General features: G+C 36.7%; 1 protein-coding gene across 3 annotated transcripts in view; it reads left to right on the top strand.

Moving 5' to 3' along the window:
* CEP57 (centrosomal protein 57) overlaps nucleotides 1–13949 on the top strand; it is a 37985-nt gene extending 24036 nt beyond the window's left edge. For all 3 annotated transcript variants that reach the window (XM_025893427.2, XM_073887147.1, XM_073887148.1), the window contains exons 7-11: nucleotides 2867–2974; nucleotides 3513–3590; nucleotides 9353–9594; nucleotides 10347–10491; nucleotides 12151–13949. In XM_025893427.2, coding sequence (XP_025749212.2) covers nucleotides 2867–2974; nucleotides 3513–3590; nucleotides 9353–9594; nucleotides 10347–10491; nucleotides 12151–12384 — 807 coding nt within the window. In that variant the 3' untranslated portion in view covers nucleotides 12385–13949. The remainder of the gene's footprint in view (nucleotides 1–2866; nucleotides 2975–3512; nucleotides 3591–9352; nucleotides 9595–10346; nucleotides 10492–12150) is intronic.
* Nucleotides 13950–18662: the final 4713 nt, after the last annotated feature.

Raw genomic sequence — 18662 nt, 5'->3', positions numbered from 1 at the left:
AAAGATTAAATGTGGGCTTCTTAGATTATTTATATTTTGGAATAGCCCAGTATATAAATTGTCAAACATAGCCTGGTATGGAAAATTACAAACCTCTATTTTTACAGACAGAGTAAAAGTTGAGCAGTTTTTAGAGTTCAAATTGTGGGGTTTCAATCAGCATTTTAAAAAAAATCAATAGACTAAAAAACATCAAAGATATAGTATATATAATAAGGTAATACTTAATCATGTAAAATTTCTCACATGGGACACTACTGGAAATGTTTGAAAGCCATCATGTAGTTTCCTTCATACACATTTTCCTTTTCCTTGGTGGCCTCAAAACACCAGGACAGAAATTGAGGTAATGGGCTACCCCAATAGCTAGTGACCCATCCTAATTCACAAAAGCTACCATATAAGGAAAGCGAGCTCTGTTTGCTCCTAGTCTTTGATTTTATCCCATGCATTGGCTACCAGATGGAATAGGTGAGGCACTGTGAATTCACAGAAACACTGAGTTTATGTATACCAACCAGAACTGCCTTTCTAAAAGATACAGTAATACTTTTGTATGCCGTAAGTCTTACAAATAAACACCTTGTTTGTAACTGAAGACTCTCTTAAGAGCTTATTTATTCAAATACCTCCCATATATTGCCCTCCCACTTCAAAGTCTTTAAGTTTTATAAATTTGTATGTGTCTCTTCTCATCATATTAACACGAGAAGCAGGTCTTGATTCCAAAACAGTTAGGAATGGAGGCTCTGCAGTTCAGGCTATGGTCCAATGCCAGCGGATTCCTGAGCTCAGTTCATGTATGGGCTCACAGGACTGTAAACATTGTTATCTTTGTCGTCTTGTCTACTTCTTCCGTTACTTCCCAGGGCTCACTGAGTTAACATAATCTCTATTAAACCTGATGTATTTTCTTTCTCAAATATTTACCTTCTGATCAATTTGTATACTTTTGTTTTTATTAATTTATTTATTTTTTGCTTCAGTGTGCTGAGTTATATAGTCATGTGGCTTTATTTTCGATCAACAAATTTTGAAATTACTTGGTTTCTCTGCCCATTCCACTTTAGGGTAGGGCACTTTACTGTGTCTCCATTTCCTCACTTGTAACATGCAAACTCATGGATTGTGCTTTATATACATTGTGGTGGTGAGTTCTATTGTACATGAAATAAAAATTAAGTTCATTATTTTATTAACTTAAATTTTAATTTACAATATTTTGCTTTCTTTTTTTCATTTCTCAGGCATTAAAGAAGGGACCAAATAGTTATTACTGATAATATAATAAAGGTTTTGAATTCTGTTTCAGTAAAGGTTTTGAGTTCTGATAGTGAAAACTATTATAGTGGAATAACAATGACCAGGGATCGTACATGGTTCCAAGTCAAGCTTTTTTTTTTTTTTTTAAGATTTTATTTATTTGAGAGAGTGTGAGCCCATGGTTGGGGGGAGGTGTAGAGGAGGGAGATAGGGAGAAGCAGACTCCCAGTGAGCAGGAAACCAGATGCCGGGCTCCATCTCAGGACCCCGGGATCATGACCCTGAGCCGAAGGCAGATGCTTAACCGACTGAGCCTCCCAGGCATCTCCAAGTCAAGTTAACCTTAACTTTCGCAGTCTTGGGCAAGATATTTAACGATTCAGAGCTTGGATTTTAACATTGATTAAGTGGTCTTCATATTATATCTTCCTAGTATTGGAGAGATCAAACAAGAGAAAAGACAACGAAAATACTTTAAAATGGTAAAATTCTGCCATACAAATAGATAACCACGACCGGGAAGAACTAAATAAACTAGAAGTTAATTTTCAAAAAAATTGTTCTTTCTATGCTAGTCAAACTCATTTGGCTTCATAGGTATTCCAGAGTAGTAATTTTATGTTCAGTGAATTCTGTCTGTTCAGTTTACTATATATAAAGCAGTTAGATGTGTGGGAATGTAGGTGCTCCTGAGGGTAGGCATCTGCCTAATGAATGCAGTCATTGTAGGAATTACTAGTATTCTATTTCTTTAATCCATTGGTTCTGAGTGTTCATTCCAGCTCCATCATAATTTCCTGGGGAACTTTAAAGTACTTTTTAAAACAATGAGGTCCAGAGAAGATCATGACAATCTGAATGTTTCTCATAAACTCCAGATGATTTTGATACACAGGCTGGTTTGAAAACCACTATTGTAGACAAATACACACAACTGTTTTTTGGGTTTTGTTGTTGTTGTTGTTGTTTTAAGGAAATCTGTAAGTTGGTTTAGGGAAGGCACCAGTCCTTGTTTGATATCCCTAGTAATTAGTTATGGAATTTCTACCATGTGCATAGGAAACTATTTTTAAATTTATATAGTCACTAAGCTTCTGGAGAAAAGGGCATAATAGCATTTGCTGTGACATACCTTTCAGGTCTTTTGGACATAAATTTCCGATTGTCTTAAATTGTAAGAGTATGAGTTTTTTAAAGAGGAAGAAATGTATTTTGTTCTCCAACTGCTTTGTGTCTGGCACTGATGTGGTTGCCATGTGTAAAAAAGAAGAAAATACTGAAGCATTGGTTTGGAGTTAGATATGTTGCATTTAACTCATTAGGTCTAATTTATGGAACAACTGCAAATAATGGAGCTAAAGGGTTCCAAGCTTAAAAAAAAAAAAAGTAACATAGCACTTAAAATGAGAGACTTGTATTGATTTAAAATATGTGCTAAATGTTGACAGATTGATTCACAGATTGATTCAAGACAGGTTACACAGCTATGATGTGTTTTTCAATCAGATACTATAAGGTTTTTACAGGTCTTTACATGGCAAATCTCAAATTTAAATAATTTTCTTTCTATAGCATTAACTTTATATTGTCCTATTTTTCCTAGTTGCAGACTGGTCTAGAAACAAATAGAATTATCTTTGAAGATAAGGCAACTCCATGTGTTCCCAATGCAAGAAGAGTTAAAAAAAAGAAGTCAAAACCACCAGAAAAGGTACGAAAATGGGACCAATAAGTCAAAGTGCTGATTATTACTTAGTGTAATTTATGTGAAAGTACTCATAAAACAGTATGGTACATCAACCTTGGATAAGGAGATCTCTTTCATTCAGTTTCTTCATTGAGATAAGTAATAACTACATATAAATTTTTACCTTGATAGATTATATGAAAGCATTTTAGAACTGCAAAACACTACACAAATCTTAATTATTCAGTATTGCTTTAACGATTTTTTACTCTTAAAATGTTTTTAGGTGTATGTAACTATACATACATCACATACATACACACTCTGTTTCTTTACTGAGACTGTAATTGCTGTTTTGGCAGGTATTATTTTTTCCTCCCTAGCCTTTTCTAGGCTAGGATGCAAGTTGCCAAGTATTATTAGGAGCTCGAGAACATTCCAGTATCGATAAAGCAAGTAGTAGCCCAGTAGCCCAGCAATAAGGTGAAATTCCAGGTTAGTGGTGTATGGTCAGCTTTTATCATCATGTGAGTAAACTTGTTTTTCTTTCCTTTCCATTCAGAAAGGTTCTAGGAACTATTTTGCTGCACAACCACATTATAGATTATGCTTGGGGGATATGCCTTTTGTAGCTGGAAAGGTGAGTTGGTCAAAGTCTGGATTTTTTTTCTTTACAACTTAGCTCTTTGAATTAAATCACCTCTTACACCTTTATGCCTATAAATGTTGAAAACATTTTTCTGCCCCTTTGCCGGTATGGATCATAGTGATGTGAGAACGAGATAGAAGGTTTTATGGGATTTGGGGGAGCAGGGAAGAGACTAGGGGGACTTTAAAGCAGGTAAAGCATATGTGCAAGGAGAGTTATGAACAAAATCCGACATCCTGGTTTGGAGAAGGGGTGTTTGCAGATAGGAGTAAATGAAATAGGAAATAGTAATTTGTAGCATTGGGTTTTTAGTATCAATCTTGTTCATTTATATTTAAATATAGGTAGATATTTAAATAAATAGAAATCACATACTGTTTGTCCTCACATGCGTATTACTTACAGAACTCATTCTCCAAGAGGCAGTCAGAAATAGACTTGAATCTTCTGTTCCTTGAGTTTAAATGTAGAGATAATTTTGTCAAATATCAGCAAGTACTGGGTCATTTCTAATAAATGTTTAACACTGTGTTAGTTTAGAGGCACCTGGGTGGCTCAGTTGGTTGAACGGCCGACTCTTGATTTCAGCTCAGGTCATGATCTCAGGGTCCTGGGATCAAGCCCCAAGTCCTGCTTTGCACTCAGCAGGGAGTTTACTTGAGATTCTCTCTCCCCCTTCCCTTCTCCCCACTCGCTCTCTAAAATAAATAATTTTTTTTTAAATACATCTGATGAGACTTCCTTAATTCTAGATCACTTTATTTGTAAGTTCCTAAATAAGTTAAAATCTTTCACTGTACATTCTCATTGTTCTTTTTCTGCTCTCAGAGATCCACATAGAACAAATGAGCCCTTGACTGTAGGGAAATTTTAAATATTTAAATTGTTATTTGAAAATAACTTTATCTTTATTCTCATCTTCTTCTTCTATTCTAGGTTATAAACACTTCCATTTTCTTCAGCTATTCAGGGTGTGTTTTATGAGTTTCTTTACCTCCTCATCACTCTCTTCCTTTCTAAATGTGGCATGACTAGCACAGAATAGAGACTTTGTCATCTTTGAAAGTCTGTCAGCCTAGCATATTAACGTTCTGGGGGAAGCCACATCATCCCTCCCTCTCATTAATTTTAGAGTCAACTGAAGTAACAGGTGTTTTCCTAAATCTTTGCATTAGCCTCTGTAGTGTTGGTCCTATACTTGTAGATTTAATTATTTTATACAGAATTTGTAAGTAAATGAAATTCTACAGGCATAGAGTCACCCTATCCCACATTACATTAGAATCTAGTTCATTAGTTGTGTTATCTCCAAATTTAATTGCCTGTCTTTGATAATTCTCATTGAATTCATTAATATAAAGGTTAAACAGGTTCAAAGATGAGGCTTTTCAACCTAAACTCCTTCTGCAGTTATTTGTACTGAGCCCCTCATCGGGCTTCCTGCTTAGTGGGGAGTCTGCTTCTCCCTCTCCCTCTGCTCCTTATGCTCTCTCTCTCTCACTTGCTCACTCTCTCAAATAAATAAAATCTTTAAAAAAATAATTATTCAAATAGCTTAGAATGTGCTGTCACCTAGCCGAGTGTTCCTCAAATTCTCTATTGTGAAGGATCAGTTTTTATTTTTAATTATATGTTGTCATAGACCAGTGCACTTGTAAAATGCAATAAAAATGATTTAGTAGAAAAATGAAATTAAAAAGACATAAAATACACATCCTGAGTTTTAAATTATAGATTGAACAGATAAAAAATTACATTAATACATACAATCAGAAAAATAACAGGAAAAGGAATTTTAAAAACTATATACTGCTTATTGAAAGCATACATAGGCAATTATTATAGCCAATACATATTACAAGTTACAAGCGGAATAGTGATTTCACATACATATTTTCACACTAAATGAATACCATGTGTATCAGCATTTAAATTGTGAATGAGACAAATGAATTTGGTTCTTGATAATCAAGGTTGTATTGATGACTGCAGAGTTGCAAGGGAGAGTGTATATTTAAACCATTTTAATTGTAGGTGAATTTAAATCATCTTGATAAAAACATAGACTTTAATTTTGAAATGATTCTAGATTTACAGGAAGTTGCAAAAATAGTAAAGGGTCCCATGTACCTTTATCTGGTGTACCGCAGCAGCGGTACATTACATAACATAGTATAGTTTCACAACCAGGAGATTAGCACTGGTACAATCCACAGACCTTACTCAGATTTCTCTAGTTTCACATGTCCATGTTGGTGTGTACATGTGTATACACATGTGTGGGTTTAGGTCAATGCGATTTTATCACATTTATATTCGTGCAACCACCATTCCATATCTAGTTTTGCCATTTCAAAAATGAGAATCATTCAGGATGTAACCTTTTTGAGATTGACCTTTCACTCAATATAAATCCCAAGATTCATCAAATTGTGTGTATCCATAGTTCCTTCCTTTCTCTTGGCTGAATATGCCATGGTGTGAATGTACCACAGTTTAATGATTCACCCATTGAAGAACCTTTGGGTTGCTCCAAGTTTTTGGTGTTCACAAACAAAACCAGTATAAACATTGTGTACAGGTTTTTGTGTGGACATAAGTATTCATTTCTGTGGGATAAATGTCCGGGAATGTGATTGCTGGATTGTATGGTAATGGTATATTTTGTTTTTAAACTACCCAGTTATTTTTGAGTGATTGTACCATTTTTCATTCCCAGTAGCAGTGCCCAAGAGATGAAGTTTTTCCCCATCCTTACCAGCATTTGATACTGTCATTTTTTATTTTAGCTGCTTGCTGAGTATGATATCTCATTGTGCTTTTAATTTATATTACACTAATGATGGTAGTCCTGTTCTTTTCATGTGCTTATTTACCATCCATATATTCTCTAATGAAATATTTATCTACATTTCTTGCCCTTTTTTAATTGGGTTGGTTATTTTTTTTTTTTTTTTACTGTTAGGTTTTGAGAGTTCTGTATTTTGATACAAGTCATATGTCAGATACATAGTTTGCAAGTATATTCTCCCAGTCTTTCTTCCTCTTACAGAGTTTCACAGAGCAGCTTTTTGTTTTGATGAAATCCAGTTAATTGATTTTTGCTTTTTATGGATCATGGTTTTGCTGTCAAGTCTAAGAACTCTTTGTCAGGACTGACGTCCTGTAGGTGTTCACTTATGTTTCATATATATTTTATAGTTTTATATTTTACATCTAAATCTGTGATCTACTTGAAATGATTTTTGCATACAGTAAGAGGCTTGTTAGGTCAAGGTTTATTTTTGATTCTGTTCCATCAATAAAGGTGTTTACCTCTTTGCCAGTACCACACTGCCTCGATTATTGTGGCTTTTTATAATAAGTCTTAACATCAGGCAAAGTGATTCTTTTCTCTGTTCTTTTTCACAATTGTTTTAGCTCTTTCAGTTTCTTTGACTCTTCATATGAATTCTAGAATAAACTTGTCTCTGTCTACAAAAAAAAAGTCTTGTTATAATTTTGATAGGAATTATACCTATAGATCAGCTTAGGAGAATTGACATCCTTATTATGTTGAGTCTTCCAGACCATGAGTACAGTATAGCTTTTATTTATTTATTTAGATCTTTGATTTCTTTCATCAGTATTTTGTGGTTTCCGGCATATTGGTTCCATGTCTGTTTTATTAGATTTATGGTCACATATTTTTTTTTTTTTGGAGCAAGTGTAAGTTGTATTTAGTTTTAATTTAGTTTCTATGTGATCATTGCTAGTATATTTAGTTTTTGTATGTTGAACTTACATTCTGTGATTTCACTGAATTACTTACTAGTCCTAGGAATTATTTTTTGGATTCGTTTGGATTTTCTGTGTAGAGAAGCATGTCATCTCTAAATAGGGACCGTTTTTTTTCTTTTTAATTTGCATGCCTTCTATTTCTTTCTCTGCCTTAATGCACTAGCTAGGATTTCCAGTATTACATTAAGCAAGAATGATGAGAGTGGACATCCTTGCCTTTTTTCTGATCTTAAGTGGGGGGAGAACATTAGCATTCAGTCTCACCAGTAAATAGGATGTTAGCTGTAGGTTCTTTGTCAGCGCCCTTTATTTAAGGAGGAAATTTCCTTCTGTTTCTACTTTGCTGAGAGTACCTGATTGGGCGTTGGATATTTTCAAATGCTTTTCTTCATTAAATGATATGGTTATGTGATTTTTCCTTTTTACTGTTGATATACTACATTACATTGATCGATTTTTTAAAATAATTGGACTAGTCTTGAATTCCTGGAACAAACCCAACTTGGATATGGTATACATACTTCTTCATATATAATGCTCGATTCAGTTTGCTACCTAACAATAGAAAGTAGGATAAAAGAGAGTATCCGTTAGCATAGTGGTTTTCAAACCTGCTGGTCAGAATCAAGTGGCAAACTTAAAAATACATATTTCCAGGCCTTGACCCCACACTGATTGAGTTTGGAGTGCTACCTAGGAATCTGCATTTTAAATAAGATGATGCCCATGGAGCCAAGTTAGTCCAGCCATCCGTTTGTAAATTGAAATAGCTTATGGAGATTATTGTTTAATATTCAAAACTGGAAATTTTGAGAAGGATCGGTTTTTCCTATTATTGTGTATGTGACAAGGATGAACTTAGTGCATCTTACTATTTGAGGATAGAGAAATGAATTTGACAACAGTCCCTACCACCTGGAAGTACATACACTATTTATTAGGTGAAATAAATATGCAAACACAATTGTAATATATGTGATAAAAACTATGATAGAGATAAATGCTGTAGGTGATCTGAGAATGGACTACTTAATTGGACCAATTTGTTACCTGGAGGTTTTAAGGAAGTCTTTAAAAGTTAATATATTTGAACTGGGTTTTAAGGAAAAATGTTGGCCACACAGAAGAAATGGGTATGTGCAAATACAGTTTATTTAAATAATGCAGATTTTCAGAGAGAGTTCAGTGATTCATCAGTTGCATACAACACCCGGTGCTCATTACTTCCACGTACCTTCCTTAATGCCCATCACCCAGTTACCCCCACTCCCCTCCCCTCCAGCAACTCTGTTTCCTAGAATTAAGAATCTGTCATGGTTTGCCTCCCTCTCTTTTCATCTTACTTTATTTTTCCTTCCCTTCCTCTGTGTTCATCTGTTTTGTTTCTTAAATTCCACATATCAGTGAAATCATCTGGTATTTGTCTTTCTCTGACTGACTTATTTCACTCAGCATAATACCCTTTGGTTCCATCCACGTTGTTCTATGTTAATAAAGCTAAAATCAAGCAAGCAGAGAAGTCGGGATGGTGGGACGTAAGGCCAGGGAGTATCGGTTGCAGCTCAATGATAGGAGACTTTTTTCTATGCTCAGGAGTTTGGACATTAGAGTTAGTGGGCTTAACATCAAATATTTCAAGTAGGAGAACAACCTGACATGACTATTAGAGTAATATTTTAGGAGGAGAGCCGATAGCACTATGGAGTTAAAGACTGAACACACTGGGGGCAGGGAGGCCAAATGGAATCTTCCTGTAGCAATTAGAAGTGGTTCAAGGGCATGACAGTAGGGTGGAGACTAAGAGGTGGATTAGAGATATTTCAGAGGTTAAATGGGACTTGGTATTTGGATTTACTCTAGGAGATTTAGATCTTAGCCTCTTTATGGGTGGGGGTTTTTTTACTCAGCTTAGGGAGTAAAGAGAAAAACAGATTTAGACGATGTGGCTTCAATTAATTCTCATTTTTCTTCAGTCCACCAGTCCTAGCCATGCTGTGGTAGCCAATGTTCAGCATGTCTTGCATCTACTGAAGCAACACAGTAAAGCCCTGTGCAATGATCGAGTGGTCAACAATGTTCCTTTGACAAAGCAAGGTTCTTCACGAAGTGGTAAAAGTAAGAAGTTGTCAGTAACGCCTTCCTCCTCCAACAGCATTAATGAAGAGTTATCAGAAGTCTTACAGACTTTACAAGATGAATTTGGGCAAATGAGCTTGTGAGTTTTAGTTTTGGGTTTTGTTTTTTTTTTTAATTACATTTAGTTCTAGGGACCTGGGCGGCTCAGTCAGTTAAGCGTCTGCCTTTGGCTCAGGTCATCCCGGGGTCCTGGGATTGAGCCCCACGTTGGCCTCCGTGCTCAGCGGGGAATCTGCTCCTCCCTGGTGCTTGTATTCTCTGCCTCTCAAATAAATAAAATCTTTTTTTAAAAAAATTACAGTTCTAAAACTTCATTTTAACTTCTTGGTGACTTCATTAATTGTTAATTTGTTCAGCAAATACCTGAGCACAGTCCTTGCACCAACCACTGAGTAAGTTACTAGGACCTTAACAAATACAACTGTTCTGGGGGAAATCTCTCCCTTTTCTAATACTGTTAAATGTTTTCAAGACCAAGGTTTACATTTAAGTTTTATTTCCTTATTCAGGAGCTTGATAGACATTGAGTTTAGTTAAATAAGTTAGGATGTATCTAAGGAACAAGATCCTTTCTTTCCAGGCTTTCCTTTTCACATGCATACTATTCTGGGGGAGGTAGGAATATAAATAATTAGGTCTTTGAAATTAAGAACTCCTTTTGTGTTTGCCTCCAGTGCCTTTCTTGAACCTTTAAACCATCTTGTTGCTCTGTTTAAGAAATTGAGTCATTTTTTTATTGCACGGAGCAGTGGTCCCATGGTGAGTGGGTTGTGGTGGACCTAACCACGAAACCAGAAACTTAACCAAGCCCTGCTTGTATTTTTTGTATAGTGATCACCAGCAGCTTGCGAAACTTATCCAAGAATCCCCAACTGTTGAACTGAAAGACAACTTAGAGTGTGAACTGGAGGCGTTGGTGGGGAGGATGGAGGCCAAAGCCAACCAAATAACTAAAGTTCGAAAATACCAAGCCCAGGTAACTACAACTCAATTTCCCTTTCCCTGTTTCTAATGATTAAAAAACAAGAACAAGGCAGAACCAAAAACCCTTTTCCTCGATGACACTGAAGTGATCACAGTTCAGGAGCTACAGGGAGCATTTCGTTACTGTAGACACTGATTCAGTCCCTTCGTTATTAAGAATTGGTGTTCAGTGGGCTAGGAAGGAAGACGTTGTCTTGTAATCTGTGAGACTAGATTTTATCATCAAAGATACATCTTTCAAATACTGAATATATTTAATATTCTTATCTTTATATGAACAAACCTTAACGTCCGTGATGAATTTAAACGGTTCTAAATTTACCTAAGTCTTTTGAAAGCACTTGGAAATTCTTGATTTCCAAAGGAATAAGTCAGATATAAATATGTGAAAAAAAATGTTCAGTTATATTTCTGTTGCAGCCATTTAATATTTCCTAAGTGCAGTGGGAAGGCACACTCCAGGGTTTTCGTCTGGAGAGAAACATAATGATTCGTGGCTTAAGAGATTGCTGTGACTGCTAGGAGTGGGCTGGACACCAGCTGGGCAGGGTGAAGGTCTTCTCTGTCCGGGGGGAGAAGCGGGCAGATTGGAGGTGGGCTTTAGAAGTAGAAAGATCAGGGCGACTTGCTGCTGAATATCATTTGGACGGAGAGTGTGGCCGTACCACTGATGGAAATGGAGAAAGACTGGGAGCAGAACAGGCTTGCTAACATTTACTGATTGGTGGCTGTGTAATAGGCACGATGCTAAGTGCTTTTGAATATGTCCTCTTATTTAATTTTCATGGAACCCTTGTGAACTGGGTGCATTGTCTTATTCTATAGACAGGGAAACTGGGCTAAGTTTCTTGGGAGGTAGGCATATGCTAAAGTGAAATTAGGTAACTTCTGTGCAAGGACATACTAGCCCCCTGGTAAATGCAGAGCTGGCATGCAACCGTGGGTCTTCTCGACTCCAGAACCTGAGCTTTTAAGTATTTTTTGTAAAGTTCACGTTTGAAAAAAGAGGAATAAGTATAAGCGAACGATTGCTGTAGGAGTAATGGTCTAATTTGTTTCTTGTACATTAGACTTAACTTTATTCTCTCTAATGGAACACCCACTTGGCAGCAGCTTAAAGTACAAGTAAAGCTCTCTAAAAACAAATTCTCTGGTTTAAATTATTCTAAAATAGTGAAATAATTAAAAATCTTTTGTAGTAATACATTACCATTACATCTCTTCATCCATCTAGAATATGTTTCGTTGCCCCTCAGACTAGTTTCTAGAACCACTCTTCTCCTGTTCTTCACCTTTAGTATCTATCCTATCCTTCACTTACCATGTCAGATTTTTTGTCTTTTCTGTGACATCTTCCCCTAGACCCTCTTGTTTCTCACTCTATTCTGTACTTTGGCAACACTGCCTTGCCTTCTGAAACAGCACCAGGATTGATGTGTTTACTCTTGTTCACTTGTCTATATGTCACATTGTATTTTTACACACTGAGTGTTCAACGACTGGTACAATAGGTTTTTGGAAGGCTTTAAAACAATAAACCCAGAATATATTACTCGCATTTTAGTTTGTACGAGAGTTAAAAATACCGGTTGTCGGAAGAGAATGTTTTCATTGAATGCACCTTTTTCCCTGGCTTGGTTATTTGTTGTAGCTGGAGAAACAGAAGGTAGAGAAGCCAAAGAGGGACTTGCGAACCACCAGAAAGACTCTTGATGAAGAAGGGAAGAGCAGCAGTCGTTCTTCTGGAATCACAGGGACCACAAACAAGAAGGACGTTGCCAAACCGAGACCTGGTGAAAAAAGCAGGAAAAATCTTCAGTTATTGAAGGACATGCAAACCATACAGAGTTCATTACAAAGCAATAGTTTATGTTGGGATTACTGACTGGTACCCGGTTATAAATTTTATTCAGATAATCTGTACCTCATCAATCAGATTTTGACAATTTACTCTCCAGGTCTCATACTCTCTTATGTTGGAATTAACGAATAGCCGGTGTTAAGGGGCCCAAGCTTCACTACACAGGCTTCTTGTGTTACGCATCATGACTAAATGTTAAACCATCTACATGGAAACCAGGGGAGTTTTAAAGGCCAGGAAGCCACATGCTCTTCTTCTTTGAGATGAATTTGCTGTACTGAAATACTGCACTTTGTAAACAAATTACCAGTTGTTTACTTGTGGGTGTGATTTTTTTCATAGTTCCTTACATATCTAAGTAAAATTAGGTTTAAATTATCAAAAATAACAAAATCTTTTTAAATCTTTCCCCTGGCACAAATCACCCCTTTCTCCTTTCCAGCACAACCATTAAATATACTTTGTCTCGACTATTGATGGAGGGTTTCTATATTTAAAAGTATTTATACATATTTAAGAGGATTGTTTTGTTTTTCTTTTTGACAGTTCAGGCATTGATCAGTATTAAATACACTTATATTGATGTTATCCATCATTAAAAAATTTTTAAAGACCCAAACATTCAAGTCCATTCACTGCAAAAATTATAAAAGCATTTTTTAAAGTATAAATTATTAATGAAGTAAATGAGCTTTTAGAATGAAGAGAGAAGAGGAAATGTTGTAAAGCATACACATTTGTCATTTTTAAATAATACCTGTTTGTAATCATGCTATTGAGTTTGAGGCATTATGGTTTTTAATCTTGAAACTTGCCCCTTGGACATGTTCTCGGTGTACAGTATGAGTGCATTAACTGTACACGTGCAACTGTCATTATGTTAATAATGTGAATCATAATTCTGCTTAGATCAAGATGTGAACTTTTTATAAATTTGCCACTCAAGTCAATAAAGCAGCTTTTTAAAGGAAACAATGAAATTTTCCTTAACAGCCTGTTAATAAAGGCTTTATTTGTTATAATCTCTCCACAAAATGCATTTCTAAATAGGACATTAACATATTTTGAGAAACAATAAGAATATATGGTATTACGTAATTTGCCTATTTCATGCTTACACAGAAACTAAACCCAACAAGACTGAACTGTCTCATGGCATATGATTAAGATACTCTAAAGACTACTAGTGAACACATTAACCACATGTTAAAGAGATTCCTTTTTATGCCTCCCCTGGGATCCAAATGGGAGTTCTGGGATTTTATCTGGGTATAATCAGCATGAAATGTAGTGCCTGACTGGGCACTAAGCTTGTTAGGCCTCTTAATTGAATTAATTTTTTTACAGAGTTCTTTATTTAGGTTCCTTCGATTTGGATCTGTTTGTGAATGTTCTGAAATTTTATGTAAACTTTTGCTTGCATGTGCAGTTTTGTATCTTCATTGAATTCACAACAGTGAGTCCACAGACCCAAGGAATCACTGCTCTCATGACATGGAAAATATTTTCTTGTGTCTCAACCACCATTTCAACTATTAAACTTTTGTTACCGCTGTGTTTGAATTTCAGGTCATTAAACTGTGTGACACTCCCTTTTCATTGTAGTGGCGCAGTCCTAATTAGCAGAAGTTTAATGGTGTTAAAAACCTACCCCATCCCACAGGTAGGAGTCAGACTCTCAACTCCAGCTTTTAATACCCTCAGGTGAGAGTTGAAAACAAGAAGATACCAATACTCCCTCAGTCTCCTTATCTGAGAGTTTACAGCGGAGGAGTATGGTGTTCCACATCTCGTCATAAGAGCGCTGTTGCAGTGCATTTCAAATACAAGTATCTTCTACGTGGAAGGTGCCATATGGATACCAGGCCAAGTAAGAAGGGTATGATACAGGGTAGGCGGTAGACATCTGAATTATTTCAACACTTGTGAGTGCAGTGGTGACAGCATGAGCACGGGGCTGTGAGGATGCAGAAGTGGAGGTTAACATCCTGGAGGAGGAAGTGATGCTAGACTTGGGAGAACTGGAATTTGTCATAAGGGAGAAGAGTTCCAGGTCAACGGGATAAAATGAAAAGGAAGAGGCCAGATTCTGCAGTTGACGAGGGAGAGTTCTGACTAGCTGAGTGGTACCAGTACAGAAGAGTCGAGGTATGCAAGCGAGACTAGAAGGGTAAGCCGACGAGTTACAGGAGGCTGAAGAGCCTTGACATAACCACACGGGTCTCAGTTTTGTAACCCGGATCGTAAAGGAAGAAGTGCACCTGCACAACCGCTAGTCATAGATACAAAGTTCTAAAACCTCTGTCAACTCAAATACGAAGGTTGCATAAGCTGCTGAATTTGACGTCATCCCATTTGTTAATTTTTCCTTTTCTTTTTTGTGCTTTTGGCATTATGTCCAAAACAACATCAGGGAGCTTCCTCCTATGTTTCCTCTAGGAATTTTACAGCACCTTGTCTTATGTTTAAGTCTTTGGTAGACTTTGAGTTAATTTTTGTGAGTGGTGTGAGGTAGGGGTCCAATTCCATTGTTCTCCGCATGTATTTCTCCAGTTTTCCCAGCACCACTTGTTGAAGAGACTATCCTCTCCCCATCAGGTGTTCTTGGCTCCCTTGTCGAGTATTAGTTAACCACATATGCCAGGATTTAATTCTGGCCTCTCTCCTGTTCTATTTTTGTGCCAGTACCATACTGTTTTTATTACTATGGCTTTACTAGTATACACTGACCCTTGAACAACATGAGTTTGAACTGTGTAGGACCACTTACACATGAATTTTTTACAGTATTGTATTTTCCTTATGATCTTAACCTTTTTTTTTCTAGCTTACTTTAATACACTATATATACAAAATATGGGGGTTTTTTAGATTTTATTTATTAGAGAAAGAGCACAAGGAGGGGAAGCGGTAGGCAGAGGGAGAGGGAGAAGCAGGCTTCCTGATAAGCAGGGAGCCCGATGTGGGACTTGATCCCAGGATCCCGGGATCATGACCTGAGCTGAAGGCAGAAGCTTAACTGACTGAGCCACCCAGGTGCCCCCAAAATGTGTTTCTTGACTGTTACTGGTAAGGCTTCTGGTCAACAGTAGGCTATTAGGAGCTAAGTATTAGGGGAGTCAAAAGTTATACTGGGATTTTAAACTGCATGAAGGGTCTGCACCCCTAACCACCATGTTGTTCAAGGATACCTCTGGTGCTGGTCTTTTTTCTTGAGATTACTTTGGCTATTTGGGGTCATTTGTGGTTCCACAAAAAATTTTGGATTGTTCTATTTCTGTGAAGAACGCCTTTGATATTTTGATGGGTATTGTGCTATGTAATTTTTTGACACATAATTGTTCGTATTAGTTTCTTATTCTGTGGTATCAGTTGTAATCTCTCTAATTTTGAGTTTCCCTTTTCTTAATCTAGCTAAAAGTCTGTCAATTTTACCTTTTCAAAGAACCAGCTCTTAGTTTAGTTGACCTTTCTCTTGTTTCTCTGGTCTCATTTATTTCTGTTCTGGTCTTTATTATTTTCTTCCTTCTGCTAACTTTAGGCTTAATCTCTTTTTTCTACTTTCTTGAGATACAAAGTTAGGTTGAGATCTAATTTCTTAACATGTGTTTATTACTATAAACTTTCCTTCTTTCCCTTTTGATTTCTTTGACCTATGTGTTTTTGAGAAATTTGTTTAGGTTCCACATATTTATAGATTTTCTCATTTCCCCCTTGTTGATTTCTAGTTTCATACCATGGTGGTCAGAAAAGATAGTATGATTTCAGTCTAAATTTGCTGAGATTTGTTGGGTGTCCTATCATATGATCTGTTCTGGAGAATGTTCATGTGCACTTAAGAACAATGTGTATTCTGTTGTTTGATGGATTCTGTGTATGTCTAATAAGTTTATTTGCTCTAAAGTATGATTCAATTCCAGCGTTTACCTTGTTGATTTTCTTAACCCAGAGCCTTAGATCACTGGGCCACTCTTCTGCACATCTTCCTTGTTGATTTTCTGTCTGGATGATCTTCCCATTGGTGATAGTGGGGTATTGAAGTCCCCTACTCTTACGTTATTGTCTATCTCTCCCTTAAGATCTGTTAGTATTTGCTTAATGTATTTTGGTGCTCAGTTAAATTTTCGTGGTGTATGGACCTCTTTATCATTATATGACCTTTGCCAGTTTTACGATTTTTGGCTTGAAGTCTATTTTGTGTAAGTAGGCAATGCCTGTCTTGTTTTGGTTTCTACTTGTTTTGAATGTCATTTTCCATCCTTTCACCTTGAGCCTATGTCTGTCTTTAGAGCTGAAATGAGTATTCTGTAGAGAGCATGTAGATGGGCCTTGTTTTGTTTTGTTTTTGTTTTTTACCTATCCAGCCACTCTCTGCCTTTTGGTAAACTCAATCCATTTTACATGGAGCGTAATTATTGATATGTGAGGAATTACTACGGCCATTTTACCTTTTGCCTTCTAGTTTATCTCTCCATTGTTTCTTTTTCCTTCTGTTTCTGTCTACCTTTGTAAGCTGGTGTTTGTCCTTGGTGATTTGCTCAGTCTCCTTTTTTTGTTTTGGGTTTTTGCTCTAAATTTTTGCTTTATGGTTATCAGAAGTTTTACTAAATAAAACCATCTCATTTTGGGGGTCATTTTATGCTGATAAAAGTTTATCTTCATTTACTAATTTCATCCTTTTATACTATATTAGATGTCACAAATGATCTCATGATGCTGTGAATTGTTACCAGATTTTAATAGCTATCATTTTTAATGCTCTTTAAACTTTATGCTGCAGTTATTTTAATTGTTTTCTGTCTGTTGATCACCTTAGTAAGAATGTTGTGTACTGAGATCTTTTCAGCTGGAAGATCTACTTCTGATGTTTCTTGTAAGGCAGTGTTAGTGGTGGTGAACTCTCACATTTTATTGGTTTGGGAAATCCTTTGTTTCTCTTTCATATCAAGGATAACTTTGCCACTTAAGAGTATTTTTGCCTGGCAATTTTTATCTTTTCGATTGTTTGAATAGATCATTCCATTCTCTCCTAGCTTGTAGAATTTGTGCTGAGAAATCTGATAGCCTAATGAGGGTTGGGGGCCGGGGGAGGTTCCCTTGTAGGTTTTTTCCCCGGGCTTTATCATTGACTTTTGACAGTTTCATTACAATGTGTCTTGGAGAAAGTCTGTTAAGCTTTGCATTCTTGTATATCCAGTTCCTTCCCCCGGTTTAGGAAGTTTTCAACCATTATTTCTATAAACTCTCTGCCTCCTCTTCTCTTTCTGGTATACCTATTAATCTTATGTTAGCTTTTCTAATGGAGTCTGGTAATGGTTATAGATTGTGTCCACTTTTTAAATATCTTAGTTCTCTCTCCTCTTCCTCCTGCATCATTTCTAAACCCTTATCTTCCAGCTTGCTTATTCTCTCTTCCATCTGATCTCCATTTCCAATGCTTTCTAATACATTCTTCATTTCAATGAGTTTGTCAGCTTCAGATTTTCATTTTGGTTCTTTTTTTAGAATTTCAATCTCTTTGGGAAAGTACTTCTTAATGTTCATTAATTTTATTCCTAAGTTCATTGAATTGCCTTTCTGAATTTCCTTGTAGCTTGTTGAATTTTGTCCTGTTTTGAATTCTTTATCAGTTAAATTGTAGTATTCCATGTCTTTGGGTACAGTTGCTGGAGAATTGTCATTGCCTTTTTGTGATACTGTATTATCATTTTTCAGTGTTCAATGAAATGCGCCTGTGCTGCCGCATTTAAAGTAGCAAAACCTTTCTTGTTTACGTAGGCTTTGATTTTAATAATTCATCAGGTTGGCAGTTAGAAGCCTTTCTTTTGTTTTCCAGAAGGTGGTGCTATAGCACTAGCTTTTGGGTTTTCTTACTGGAAGCGACTCCCTGCCAAAGTTTGACGTGCTTAAAAAAGATGACATTAAAAAAACACACTGGGGGTGCCTGTGTGGCTCAGTGGGTTGGGCGTCTCCTGGTCTCAGCTCAGGTGATGATCTCAGGGTCTTGAGATCCAGCCCCACCTCTGCTCCATGGGGGCCGCACAGTGCAGTCTGCCTGAGACTCCCTCTCCCTCTGCCCCTCACCCCATGCATGCACGCCCATCTCCTCTCAAATAAAATCTTTGGTTTGGTTTGGTTTTTTAAAAACTGGAAGCAGGGTGGGGGAGATGTGTGCTTAGCACTTGGGGCTTTAGGTGTGCCCATGGTCTTGTAGGGCAGTCCTAGACTGGAGGATTCCCAAAGAAGGCCCGTGGATGGACCTCTTGCTGGAATCCCAGGGCATATGGCAGAAAACATGTCCC

Source organism: Callorhinus ursinus, unplaced genomic scaffold (genome assembly GCF_003265705.2).
Source record: "Callorhinus ursinus isolate GAN/ISIS: 27379988/994484 unplaced genomic scaffold, GSC_fseal_2.0 scaffold76, whole genome shotgun sequence".
NCBI lineage: Eukaryota > Metazoa > Chordata > Mammalia > Carnivora > Otariidae > Callorhinus > Callorhinus ursinus.
This window is presented reverse-complemented; position numbering and strand designations above follow the sequence as displayed.